This window comes from Stegastes partitus, unplaced genomic scaffold, assembly GCF_000690725.1.
Source record: "Stegastes partitus isolate 25-593 unplaced genomic scaffold, Stegastes_partitus-1.0.2 Scaffold49, whole genome shotgun sequence".
NCBI lineage: Eukaryota > Metazoa > Chordata > Actinopteri > Pomacentridae > Stegastes > Stegastes partitus.
The window spans coordinates 416,535-431,351 of NW_007577780.1; the positions used below are offsets into that span (position 1 = coordinate 416,535).

Sequence of the window (14,817 nt, forward strand, 5' to 3'; positions counted from 1 at the left end):
CGCGCGTGTGTTTTTTGGGCTGTTTTTGAATTCTGGTCACTTGATGGTTTCTCTTGTATAGTAAAATGGAACTAAATAGCTCCCTTGAAATGCTGCAGTGGCACCGAATGTATAAATACAGACTACAACATTTACCCTGCTGCCTGTTTTACGGTTAACACGGTCTGTTTTAGTGACAAAATGATTAATCATCGTCTAATAATATGTTATTACAGAAAATAAAAGTGAAATTGGATTCTGTTTTAATGTGGCATTCAATATCCTGAGTTTTTGATGGCTGCACAGAAAGTCTATTTTTCTACTATTTTCTGTTCTTTTATGGGCAAAGAAAAAGTGAAAATAATACATGTTTACTCTGATTTATTTATTTTTTCTTTTATTTTTATTCTCTTTCTCTTAGCCTGTCCGTCTGGCTTTTTCAAGCCAACTCAAGGAGACGAGGCCTGCTTGCAGTGTCCCATCAACAGCCGCACCACCAGCGAAGGCGCCATTAACTGCGTTTGCCGCAACGGATACTACCGAACCGACTCAGATCCTCTCCAGATGCCGTGCACAAGTATGTATAGTCCTAAGGTTGTTATGTGTGATTCAAAGGTTCACAACCTTTGAATCACTTGCACATAGTACACAGACATGACATCCTTTGGTTTCTGATATGAACCCTTTGACGCACACACACACACACACACACACATTTCACACCCGCAAGCAGAAGAGCCCCAGGATCAAAGGACAGTGGTAGTCTGTGTAACTCCAAACAGAGAAACTCTGTCAGAGCTGTCCCTCACACGAACGGGATGCTGACATGCTCATAGTGTGGCTGTCCACAGATCTGACCCGACACACAAGGCTCAGCTGCCCCTCCTCAACATCACACAGTCCGTACTCCAAACCAGACCAGAGGTTACTGGGCCAGGGCGCATAGCTTTGTGAAGGGGCAGACTCGGAGAATGAATCGAGGCAAGACGCTCTCTTGTCATGCCAATGAAGCTGTTTGAATTTGAATTTGAGACTGACACTGAGGTTGAGAGAGAGAGAGAGAGAGACGGAAGGATAGACCAAAGCAAAAGTGAGCGAGGGAGGGGCAAATCATGAGGGGAAAGACGCGCAGAAAGAAATAAAGAAGAAGGAATTTGAGGGAGCGGGAGAAGGGGTGTGCGTATGTGAGAAAGACGGAGAATCGGTGCATAGAGTGTGGTCGAACTAAAACAAAATGGGGGTGAGTGAGAGAAGAAAAAAAAAAACCCTTTCAACGTTTCCGTAGTGTTTTTTCCTCACTCTCCCTCTCTGCCTGTTGAAAGGGAGAGAGGAGGGAAAAGATTTGATGGTTTCCAACAAAGGAGATTTGCATAAGCCTGGCTCTGGGAGTTGAGCAGCTGTTGTGAATGAGAAAGCAGCAGCGTCACGTCACCCGTATTAAGCGCAGCAGGGCCCGGCCTGATTAAAGCAAGGGAATGGGCCCATCAGAGCGGCCCGCCAGCTAATGGGGGGGATATTAGTCCTCCTCCCCAGGAAGGAGCCAAGGAGGAGTTATGTTTCTGAGAGACACCAAGAAGGCCACTCCAATGGGCTTCCTTCCAGAGCCGGAGATCTGTTAATTGCTGCCAATTAAAAGGAGGTTAAATAAGAAGTGATCGATTCAGATTTAGGATGTTGTGGGCGGAGTGGAATTGTTTATCTCATTAGTCCTGGAGGATACGTCTGCCATAATTAGGTGCACATGTCTGTAAAAGATAAACAGTTCTCATTGTTTGTTTGTTTGACCTGTCACTCAACATGTAGCGCCATGTGGAAAGTTTCCACCCCGTAATGCCTGGCTGCTAAGAATGTCTCAATAGGAGAAACAGTAGGTTTCTCTCCGCTGCAGTAACTCTATACGATGCTCCATGAGAAAATTGTCAAGAATAGATGTTAAGAAAACACTTGACAAAGTGGACACCAGCATTGAAAATGAGAGAGTGTAAATGGGCATCCCGAGGGAAGAGGCACTGCCAGCTTGGAATGCAGTCAGCTCTGACCTCAAAGAGTCTATAGTATCTTTGCGAGTTTGTGGATTTTCTCTCCTCTTGTGTAGGGGTTATTTAAGTAGAGTTAGTAATTATGCCCTCCATGCCCTCAAGGACACAACACGACTCCCAGCACTAAGTCAATTGTCCTTGAAGTTTTGGCTTATGTAAGTGACAATCACATCCTGTCATCTTTTTTTCCAGACTTCTTTTTTTTTTTTCCATCGCATCATCAAAAACATGTATGTTAAACAAGAAAAGACACAGAGTTTATATAATCCAGTTCAGTGACAAAGTTTAGATCAGATTAAATGTCAAAATGCACAAGCCCTCTGGAATGACACTTGTCATATCTGAAAGATGACACCATTCGTCCATACCTTGCGAAACCATCATGAATAACAGTTTAAAAAAGCAAGGTGTGGTTAGGCTCGGGCAGAAAAAAATGAGTTGATTAGGCTGAGGGAAAAAACCAAGCCCTCAGGGAGAAAGCATGATTCATCTTAAAATAAATAAGTAACAAGTCAAGTTTTGGAAAACGTTGTGCTTTAGGTTGAAATGACTACTCTGTGCAAATCTAGGATCGGCTTTGTCATCATGACTACAATAACAAACACATGGTTGAGGTTATGGGAAGTTATTGGAAACAGGAAACAAACAACAGTGTCCTGTGTCAAAGTATGATGTTCTGTTGACCTGCGAATCTTCCCTGACCTCCTCCATGTGTGGACTTTTTATGAGATCGTCACCTAAATTCCTACTTTGCTCCATTTTTCTTAAAAAACTAAACAAAAAGAAGCTCTTTTTGGAAGGACAATTGCAATTCAAGATTGTATCTCCAGTGGGCTACCTTGAGAATAATGAAATAAAGGGGAAACAGATTTCACTGCAGTTTTGGTGAAAATTAGGCCTATATTTGGTGCAGCCCTGGATCTATTAGTGTTACCATGTTTGACTTAAAACTCTGAAACTGTGAAGTTTAGAAGTAGATTCGTTCTTTTAAAACAAATTAGTAAGTAAATGTCATAACCATTTCTACATGACAGTTGCCTGTATATATATTTTTTTAGATCTCTTTTTTTGTCTTCAGTTTTCTTTTTTATTTAGCTTTCTTTCATCACACATACAAGTGTTGCCGCTAAGCGTTGCACACAGCGATACATGCAGGATTCTTCTACTTCAATGTGGCCGATTTGAATGACAAAATATACAAAAGCAATTGTAAGCACTCATTGTGAGGCACATCTTGATCAAAGATTTACGCATTCATGTAACCAAATGTTACAGCTAAAGCATCTCTCTTGAACCCTCTTTTGCAGCTGTCCCTTCAGCTCCGCAAACAGTCATCTCCAGCGTGAACGAAACCTCTGTGATGTTGGAGTGGATGCCTCCTCGAGATTCAGGGGGCCGCGAGGATGTGGTGTTCAACATCATCTGCAAGAGCTGTGGCGGAGGCCGGGGAGGGTGCACCCGCTGCGGCGACAATGTTCAGTTTTTACCCCGTCAGCTGGGCCTGACAGAATCCCGGGTCTACATTAGTGACCTGTTGGCCCACACACAGTACACGTTTGAGGTGCAGGCTGTCAACGGGGTGTCAGATCAGAGCCCCTACTCCCCCCAGTACGCCTCAGTCAACATTACCACTAACCAGGCTGGTAAGTGGGCCCATCTGTCTTTTTCTGCACTTTATATTCCCCATGTGGTTTTCTCCCTCTTCTCTTCTCTTCTCTTCTCTTCTCTTCTCTTCTCTTCCCTTCCCTTCCCTTCCCTTCTCTTCTCTTCTCACCATGTCTGTTTCCGAGCTGCTCCTGTGCTGCTCATGCCCTGCACAGAACCTCTTCATCACACTCATTCCTCTTCAAGCGCTTAATAGACGGTGCATAGACTTCCACTAAGTCTTTCGTCTCTCTCCTCTCCTGTATGGTGATGTATGCAGATTGAGGGCTGTGAAATGGGCAGGAGAGTACCGTTGATGATGTGACAGACAGAATGTGATGGCCTGCTGGTCTTTACAGTGTGACCTCATCACCATGTGTATTTCAAGCTGGGGAGCTGAGAGCAGGCTAGCTGCTGTCTTCCCACTTCATCTACCGTTCAGTGATTACGGCTTCGTACTTATCCACCCACTTGGTTGTAGAGTTACGTAATTTTTTTTGAAAAGCAGTAGCAGTACAGTATATACATACTACGTGTGACCTACATGACAAACTAAAAAGCTACTTCAAAAATGAACAAGAGGCCAGTATTTCAGTGCGGTTGAAAGCTTAATTAAGTAGCTTGGTAAGTGGGGTAACTTTTATATTTTAGAAATCCACCTCAAAATCTTCCTCAATCTCTCTCTTGCAACTGTTGGGAGTTTTGCATGCTTTTCACTATGTGATTGCGGCCGAGGTCGGCCATTGCATCTCTAATTATTTTACCAAGGCGGCAGCATCGATTTTCTCTTTAATTGTCTCTATGAAATGCATCATTTGGCGTGCCAAGCTTTGCTCCCCCAAGCACTGATGAGTGGGGTCGGGGGGGGATACAGGATGGGCTTTATCTTTCCACTTGCTTTGCATCTCATTGGCAACATACTTAAGTGCCTGTCATCTCTCATCATCCATCGCCCCTGTGCTGAGGGCAGCCTTATGTGACTGAGCTACTTAAAGCACTACGTTAGCGTACTTTACAGTTGACATATACTGTAGATTTTTTTTGACTAGGCTCTTACTCGACGCCTATATTAAGGCATTCAAACAGGAATTGTATACATGTTAGATGAATACATAGAGTACAGAAGATTTCTTCACTTAAATTGACCCATTGTAGCAAAATTTTCTTTACTATACAGAGATCTGCTTGTTAAATTCTTAATAAAGTATTCACATCCAATATTGAAACTGCATGTCATACTAAAATGGAGGCTATTATTCGCGCGTCGACCTCTTTTTATTGTCTGTTTTGATTTGACTCACTGGTGTGGTGGGTTAATGAGGGCCTGTGAGTGCAGTTAAGCGTTGTAATGAGGCCCCTGCCCCACTCTGTCTCACTGGGCCACAATAAGTCTGCCACCCCAACCCTTGGCTTCTGTGCTGCTCCCGCCGAAGGGTCCTGGCGGAAATTGGGGGGCTCCGCGCCCTCTCCACTGAAGTGCCCGTCACTTTGGATTAGGCGGCGAGAACTCCCCGTCAGAGGGAGCTGTGAAAAGAACTCACTTTTGCCCGGCCCCCAAGTCCACGTTCCCACTTTCCCTCGTCACCCGTCACCCTGCTCACTACCGGGACCCGGGGTTGGAGTTTTTTGCGATGCTTCGCTACAGGGCTGTGGGGTCACGGGCACCAGGAGCCCATAATTGCATCTGGTTTGCAAGGCTTGGAGGTTACATAAACATCATGTCACCCCTAATTATCTCAGGCAGCCCTGTGCTTCGCTCTCACATTGAGAATGAGATGGAGAAAAACAAAAACCAGTGTATGAAATTTTGTATACATCCACGTATGTTAATCAGCCCCTCAGTAAGCTCGCTTCAGGCCAGAGGCTGAAGCGTTCCATGAAAGCAACAAATAAATAAGTAAATTTAAAGTGAGTGGCGTGAAAGTGCGTATCATTCCTAATGTGGATGACTGCCTCCTCAGCGATGACTTGTTGGTGTGAAGGGTGGTGGGGGGCGGGCGAAGGAAGTGTGAGCAAAACTTCTCACTCTCCATACCCAATCAAGCACCCACCACACTCTATTACCCACAGGGCTTATCCTCCCACTCTGTAGGTGGTTGGCGACAGTTCCTCTCTGATAAAGGACGTGATTGCCCTGGAAAGTGCAGCGCTTGATTACACACTGTAATGCCACACAAAAGCAAATGCTGGGCTGAATGGCGTTTGAGCTTGTTTTATAAGCATATGACTAATTCCCCAAAACTTGCATTGTGTAAAACACGCAGAAGCCTTGAAATGTGCCTCTAAGCCTGTTTTTTTTTTGTGTTTTTTTTAAATAATGAGTCAAGCTTAACCCGTCTACTTTGGCTTTGCTCTGTAGAATGTTACTCTTATGTGACATTAAATGAGCAGAGGGAGAGACACAGAGTTGTGAATATGATGCTTTGTGTCAAGGACTGAGGGTGAAAACAGGAAGTTGAGTGTGTTTCTAGGTATTACAGTGATTGTATCTGACAGATGAATGTGTGACGATACCAGTATGTATGTATACAGTGTGATTATGTTAGTGTGTTGATTGATTACAGACATCCATCTACAATATGGTATTACAGAGATTCTTTTGGAATTATTACATGTACAGTTTAACAATATTGCAGCTGAAACAGAAATGCTAATGAATGGCAGACTTTAAAGGACCAAAGCTAGCAATGAATGAAGAAGTTTTGCCTTTGTGTCAAAGCCTGACATACAGTAGCAACCTCCCCAACCCCCAACCCCCAAAAAGAAAAAAAAAAAAATTAAATGTATATATGTTATATGTTCCTTTGTTTCTCTGGTCAGTGCATAGTTCTGCTTCTAAAATTACTCCTAACAGCAAAGCTGTATTATTCCAGCTCTTAACAGTCCCCAACAAATGTACTCCTGTTAGAAAGTATAAATAAAAACTAGAGTTCCCAATGATTTTTGGAAATGACTTTGCCTCACTCCCAATTATTTAATCTAAGACGCAAATCTCTAAGAACCTGTGACTCATATCTCTTTCAAAGAAGGCTACAGCGACATGCTAACCCTATGTGGATTTTATCTTTAACCTCTTGGCGTCCACATGCATGGACGTCACATTTTGGATTATATTTCCACAGTTGCTATTTTTTTTCTCTTTTTCTCTCTTTTTAAAAAAAAATCTTAATTATTATTTTTTTCTTTTTCTTTGTTTTTTAAAATATTTTAAATATATTTTTTGCTTTTCTTTATGTTTTTTATTTTTTATTTCTCTTAAATAAAATAAATAAACAAGAGATCGGGTCTTAATCAAGATTTTTAGACTTCAACAGACTTAGTGACTGTATTTTTTGTTATATTTAAATATCTGATTGTGAAAAGGCTGCTGACACCACACTAAGCCAAGCCCTGTTTCACACAACTGGGAGTTTTTATGTGTTAACTAATTATTTCAGTCCAGTGTTTGAGTTAACCAGTTAATTTAACCAGTCGTACAAACAGACACACAGTCTTAATTTGTGTTTTCATTAATACCCCACAGGGTTCTCACCTCTTAAAGAGATTGTCTTTTGTGTGGCGATGTGGTGAGGAGGTTTTTTATAGTTGTTGTTCTGTTTGTGGTGCAGAATATCTACAATGAGATTTACAGCAGGTGTGCATCATTAGGCCCACACAGCAGTGACTTAGCACTGAGGTTATAAAAGGAGCAAATTCAATTTTCGCTGGTGCACTCAGGAGTGTGCATGCCTGTTCAGAGGTAAATCACACTAAATTGCTACAGTAATAGTAATTTAGTTTGTCTGTGATTTTGTATACTTTGGGAGCTTTGTATTGGTTGACTCAGCCTCTGGTGAATTGAGTAGATTTAAGTAAAAAGAGGGTTCCAGTAAGGTGAAGTCATAAGATAAAAGGACAGTCTCTGGTTTATGATGGCTGCAGAGAATATGACGGTCTGCTTTCTTTCTGCAGGCATTAGCTGTAAATTTTTTATATTTTAATATTCCACACTGTGCCTCGATTTTATAAATAATTTAAAATCGTTTTTCATTATCAAACTACAGTTGTTACACTTTATGGTATGTGGCAGCAGCTCTGCATTTTAGAAACACAGAACAGAGAGACCTATTGATAAATTACTTTGAAACAACAAGGTCCTATATTTGACTCTGTTAGGTGAAAATACTTCTCTATGAGACTCTGAAACACCAGATTAGAGCTGCAGTGATTCATCAAGTAACAGATATTTCGTCAACTATTAAATTATTGCAGACTCTTTTGATCATCGATGAATTGATTTGAGGAGTTTTTAAAGAAAAACAGTATAAATTCTTTGGCCCAGCTTCTTAAATGTGAAGATATATATTTTTGTTTCGCCTCTTCTATGAAAGTAAACAGAACTTTACTTGGTTGTGGACAAAATAAAACATTTGTCATCCTGGCTCCTGGAAGAAAAAAAAAGATTAAAACTTAAAATAAACAGATTAATCTGCAGGCGAAATTTTCATTAGTTATAGCTTTAGTGGAAAACACATTTATTAAAGGACTTTACTCATGCCCAGTAAATATCAAATGTGCAGAAACAAGGTACCTTATCAAATGTGCAGAAACAAGGTACCTTATCACCAATTCATTTTAAATTAACATTTAAGTTGGATTAATACAGTTTAAATAGTCTTTTTTTGGGTGGATTTTCTTGGTCAGCACTTCTGTACACTTCAGACTACATTACTTCAGAGGACACATTTACTAGTTCACATATTATGTCTTCTCTGTCCTTTTATTTTTCTCTCCGGCCTTCCCAAGTTCTCTCCATCCCCTTTTACTGGCTCATTACTGGATGAGAAGAAAATTGTGGCTGAAACTGCAATGCCACCACGAAGTTTAATCAAACATTTCTGACAACTGAGAGGCAGTGTATGAGTTTTTTTCCCCCCTTCACAGCACTATTCTACAATCCCCATTTTGAGATATGGCAGGATAGACAGCGTACCAACACAACCAAGAACACAACTTAGACACTTGAAGAAATCCACATACTGCACACACATGTCAGCAAGTGTTTGATTTCAGGTCACATCAGTCCAGTCTGTGCTTAAGCTGTCAATAATATCTAAAAGACATGGTTCTGGTTAAGGACAGCTTGGGTGGAAATTGCAGTCATTGCTGTGTGTCATTTCTGATTCTCTGAAGGCCGCGTGAAGTTATTGCACAGTGACAAAACTGGTACTTAAAATTATGAAGACACAAACAAATAATAGCGAATGCAACTGCCGGTTATTTGCTAGCCTGCTATAGAGCTGCTGTATCAACATTTTCAGCGCATAGAATAGAGATTATCTCCTCCCCGAATGCAAACTATCAGTACCCTGAATTCAGCATTGCACAGCAGATAAATTAGATCTCCGTATTGTCTGTGTATTGGCCATATTGCACTCTGTGGCGGTTTGGTATATTAGATTCCAGAGGACATATTTGTTTAGGCATTTCATTAACTCAAGGTTAGATGCGGCTAATGCTATCGAGAAGCGGAGGGGCTGAATTGGTTTCTTATCAGGTGAACTGGCTGATTGTGGAAGTGAACCACATTACTCAGAGGGTGGGGGGTGGTGGGGTGTAATCAAGTGTAGCCTTTTCATATGGTCGAGGGAAGATTTATGACTTAATTATTGTCCAAATTACCCAGGTCCAATGTAACCAGGCTACCGGGGACTTTGCTGCTCCACTGGGCCATGGTGTGAAAAGCACTGGTGCAGAGCCAGGTGGGACTGCCAGGAAGTCAGTACACCAGCGAGCCAAATGTGACCACTACACTGTTGACTTAAGAATGGTGACACCAATTATTTAAAGGACAGATTCAGTTTGGTCCATTCAGGGTCATAAAATGGTGCAGTTAGGTGCAGTTTTGGTAAATATCACACCATATAATACACTCAAAATGAATGTTAACCCTCCCTCACTACTGTACATGAAGTCACTTACACATAAAGATAATTGTGTCAAGGGGTATATTTTAACTATAGTTTAAAAAAATGTAGGAATTTTTACTGTAGAGCAGCGAAGTCAGATTTATCAGCAAGACTGGGCCCTAAATTACGCGAGCGCTTGAAATGCAAGCTGAACGATAAAGAGACTGATAGACAGAGAGTGAGATGGGGACCACCGGTGTACATGGCGTGCTGGGTGACAGTGACAGAAGGTGTTAAGAAGGGCACATATGGTGAGTGCCAGTGTAGGTCAGCCAGGCAGACAGACAGGAGGCCTCAGCATGCACCTGGAGCTCAGCACTGACAGAGCCTTGAGAGAAGGTTTGCTCTGGTAGTCAGCCAGCGAGCCACACATACGCCACATTCATGGTACTGTTGATAGCGAGCAACCTGTTTACAAAGACAGATTCAGACGACGGCAGAGAGTGAGAGATGAGTTTAGCGATAAAGCGTGTGGTACGCAGTCTGCGGGGTTGACAGCGAGGTTCATCAGATGACTTTAAATAACCTATACATGCAATATAGATCTAATTATGACTTCCCCAGAAGAGAATTAGCACATGGATTGTCAAAATTAGTTAACTAATTGATCTTGTTCATTAATCTTTCAATAGCCATGTGATTTATTTTTTTCTTTTAAGTCTCTTGGTACCTTATACGGATCTCTTTCTTAAGGACGTGATCTGCAGGTTGACGTCTGCGCAGGGAGGAGGATCAGAAAACGCATGTCGCTTGCATTTAAATCTAGGTGAAAAAGCCGCAATCCTTTGGCCCAGTGGACTGTAAAACTGAGCATAATGCGAATGTACAATTAATTATTGTTGAGTGCATTAGCTGTATACCGAAATGCTTGAATAACTGGCCGTGCTTTAACGCAGTCATTTATTTACTCTTTACACCAAGAGCATGATGTTGATGATAATTAAAAAAAGATAATAAATAAAGGTTATCAAGCAAAAAGGGTCCACGACCCAATCAGCACTGCCTTTTTGAATTTATTCATTTTTCTATAAACTTTATGGAGTTAACTTCCCCAATTAAGCAAATGGATGTGTGATAAAAACAATGGCACTCTCCCCTCTGTCCCGTTTTCGCTTTCTCCTTGGTCTCCTTTTCTTTCTCACTCCAGTGCGTTTGTGAAACGCGCTCACATTCCCGTTGACATATACATTAAGTATTCCTCTGAAGGCAGATGCAAAACAGAGTTGTCATTGTCTGAGCGACTGTCTTACTCACTGTCTGGACTTTCTGGTTTGAACACGACAAGCTGCTCCCTCCTGCTCCTTCTCACGTGTCACTTATACAGCTCATATTTTTTAATGTGGCTTTGATCGCTCAAATAACTCACACTGATCTCGCGATCTCATCCAACATCATCCTCTTGAAGGTTTTATAGATAAATTGGGGTCAGGAACTTTATAAGCAGAGATGATCTTTTATAATCCTTGCCATTGTGTGCCAGTCATCGCAGTAGCCTCATACTGTGTAGATAAAAATTACTTCAACGTTAAGCCAAAAGTCATCACTGTTCATTGAAATAGAACTGGAGCAGATGTACTCTATGCAATATCCACATCTTGTTTGTGTCAGGCGATTTTTACTTTGGAGCTGCTAAGTGGCAACAATTGGAACGGATGGAACTTAACTCTTCTTTGTATGTTAATTTTAGCTGAATGTGGGTGAGCTTGAATCAGGATATTTCTTGAATAACTATCAAATAATTGGCAGTTTCACATTTCTCAAGAGATCTCTGTTTTGGAGGATCCAACACGAACTGCTCTTATTACATTTTAGATGTGCTTTTTCTTATTCTTGTTCATTTTGTTACACTGGATATTGTGAGGGAGTCGACCACGAGAGTCCATGAGAAACTATGTTAGCATTCTACTTTTTTTTTTCTTTTTTCTTTACCAATGCAGCTATTAACTTGATAAATCTAAATATTTTTTGGAGTTTCATGGAAAAAATGAAGAAAAAAAACCTGAGAAAAAGAAGGCTGCAGCCCACACTTGCCTTTCTGACACTGTTGAATATTGACATGCATCCTGCGGTTTGTGGAGTTTTTGTCCCTGCAGATGCCAGTTTGGAAGTTGTTTAAATGCAGAAAAGCAGCTTGCTGATTGAACAGAGCCCAGTTTCCCCCCAGAGCTGTGTGAGTCAAAACCTTCATTCCACATCCCGGTGGCGGACAGCTCCAGCGCTGTGTCTGTTCTGCCTAAATCAGCCCAGAGAGACTGGAGGCCGCAGCGGCTCTGTGGACTTTAAATTGTAGTGTTTTTAACAATTGAAATTGCTCTTCTGGTCAGACTGAGGTTCCGTGGAGATAAATTTCTAATAATTTAAGATGGCATATGGAGACTTTACAAAGTCAATTTTATATATATATATAAAATAAACCTTTTCAAGAGCCTAAAAGAATTCTGAAATACAACATGTGACTTGGTCAGTGATAGAACGATAAATTCTTGAAGTTATTTTTCTTTGTTGAGTGTTATTTCTGTTGTTTTTCACAGTCAGTTAACTTTTATTAAGACCGAGACAGCCACTACTTTGAATGTATCCACCAGTAGAGAATTACCACAACTATATAAATGTCTCCCCTTCATATATTATATATATTATATATGCATTATTGTCTCCACTCTAATTACCTCAGGGTGCATTTCCTCCAACTGCGTATTTGCCAGGTTAGCTTAGTTTTAAACCGAAGCCTGTGTGAGCATCTGAAAACTCGTCAAACCCCTGAAGTGCCTATTTTAGAATTAGCTTATGGTGTGTATATGAGTGTATTATAGCTCCCAATCTTTTCCAGTGCAGATGGTTTTAAGCTTGATGAACTGAAATCTCACTTTTGTAGCTTTACTGCACTGGAAAATCTTTATAGATGTAAAACCCACAATCCTTTGCAGCTGGGGAAACAGGGCAGACTGCCAGCATGCTAAAAGTACATGCAAATATGGGCCTCTCCCTTTAAGACATCTCGATGTGGCGCTCATAAATGGACGGCAGTCGGAGAGAGTCGAGCAGTGGCAGCCTGTTTGGTAGGCTGCCTGGTAGAGGACCAGCTGGTTCGGGCCCTTTGGGAGAGATTGCTCTGCGGGGAAACTGATTTTTACAATGAAAAGGAAAAGGGATTTACGAGCCCTGACCTGTTCTCGCTACCTCCCCCATCTTCCCCAAATCATAGCATTGCTCTCTGTACCAGAACGTCTAATCAAATCAGAGCCACATGGTTGCAGACACAGTGGGATGTAAGAAAGATGCAGATAAAAGGCCTTAAACATATACTTTCTCAGAAGCATATGATTCATGTGCCAGCAGATGTTGGAGATTTTTCACCTTTTTTTCTGTGCTGCACTGTTGTTAAGAGCTACAGAGAAAAGTATCAAATTGTCAGGTGGTGTTGTGTGTCAACTGCAGGAAATAAAAAGATTTCTTTGAGTGATAGCAGTTTTTCCACCTCTGCTCCGCCAAACACGACTCAGCGTAACACTTAACCGTGGATGGCAGAGCACCTTAAGACCCTTTCATTCCTGGAGGTCTGTCCAGTGAGAGTGTTTTTGAACACGAGAGCTTTTAACACAGCCTCCTTCTGCCGCCATTCATCCACAGTTGTCTCACTTTATTAGCCTTGGTTAATGAAGATGCCCATCATGTTCACAGCGGTGCTTATTAATAGAGGCCAAACAGTAGAAATCCAGGTCTCCTAAACAAGGAGACGTTCAAAGAGAGGGCGGAAAAGCCTGCCAAATGAGCGCAGTATAATAAAGGATTTCGGAGACGCAAATTAATTGGATGGATGAAAGCCTCACTTCTGTATGTGTGTTAGTGGAAGAATGCCCCATTAAATTGGCTTGGATTTAAATGAGTGGAAATATCCCTGTAAACTCCATCTGTAATTGATTAGGGAAGTCACAAGGTGTTCAAACATAACAGTCAAACATCTATTAGAGATGTTGAGCAAAACAAAGTCTTTGTATTCCCTGTTGCTGGGCCAAGGCCAGAATGCCATGCTAGAATAGACTCCTAAGCAGTGTCTTTCATATCAGATCCCAGGCTGAGTAATAATGTGGGGTCTGAAACCCAATTCGCTGACAACAGCTGGAGCCTCCCATCGTCTCACAATTAAGCAACACGATACCCCCTCATCAGGCCCCAGCACAGGCCGTGATTTGATTTGATTGTCACTAGAAGCTATTTACAGGTGTGGGTATATTTAAGGAATAAAATAAAATCTAAAATTAAACACTATTTGTTCATAGTGTTGTTAAAAATGCACTCCTACACAACCGAAATGAATGATCATCATACTGATGCGTTCCAAGCTTCGGTTTGGACAAAAGACACATTCATGTTGCTAACATATTAGATCAGCTGTGATTAAGACTAGCGCTCGTCCGTCCGCGCTCTCGCTCCTCTGTGGTATATGGGAAACTCATAAAGTGCCCCAGTTAGTTTCCACCATTTATCTTTCCAATTCAACCATCTAATTTAATTATATGAACTTACAATCCATGCCTTTGTCATTATAAACGCTTCATTAGTTTTAAGAACATGAATAGAGCATTCATTGAGAAAACCTATAAATAAGGCATCCAGTGCAGCTCACCCACTTCGCAGAAATCGATCTTACGTGACACGAAACTGGCTGGCTTAATACAAATGACAGGGAGAACTTTCTCACATCTTTGTTTTTAATTTCTAATTGTCTTTAATGGGATATAATCCACATGATTTAAAAGTAATTATTGTAACAACAAAGAAAATAGCTTGAAACAACTACAACATGTATTTAGTGGCATAACTCGGTGAATGATGTTTACACAATGGAAAACCAAGTATTTACTCAGCCCTTTAAATTATAGATGAAGTTGTGGAAAAAACGACCTTGGTAAAGTTGAAGATTTGGAGTACAATGGAGACTTGTAGATTTGAAATACATAAATTAGACGTACGAAAATGGTTTTCATATGTGGATCAGTGCTGTAGGCCGTTCTGCAATGAAACGTTCACTTGGCATACCGCTGCATTCCACAGTCAATTGGTGGAACGTCAGCTTAGCTTGAAATGTGTGCACTGAATTGACTTGAAATACACGGCACAGCTGGATTTACATTTACAATATATTTATGTTTTCTCTACAAGCATAATGTTTCAACACTTCATGTTTTTACTCGTTTTTCTCTCCC

General features: G+C 41.1%; 1 protein-coding gene across 1 annotated transcript in view; it reads left to right on the forward strand.

Moving 5' to 3' along the window:
* ephb2b (eph receptor B2b) overlaps positions 1-14,817 on the forward strand; it is a 124,333-nt gene that overhangs the window by 84,751 nt on the left and 24,765 nt on the right. Inside the window, exons 4-5 of the mRNA XM_008306911.1 lie at positions 401-556; positions 3,326-3,661. Coding sequence (XP_008305133.1) covers positions 401-556; positions 3,326-3,661 — 492 coding nt within the window. The remainder of the gene's footprint in view (positions 1-400; positions 557-3,325; positions 3,662-14,817) is intronic.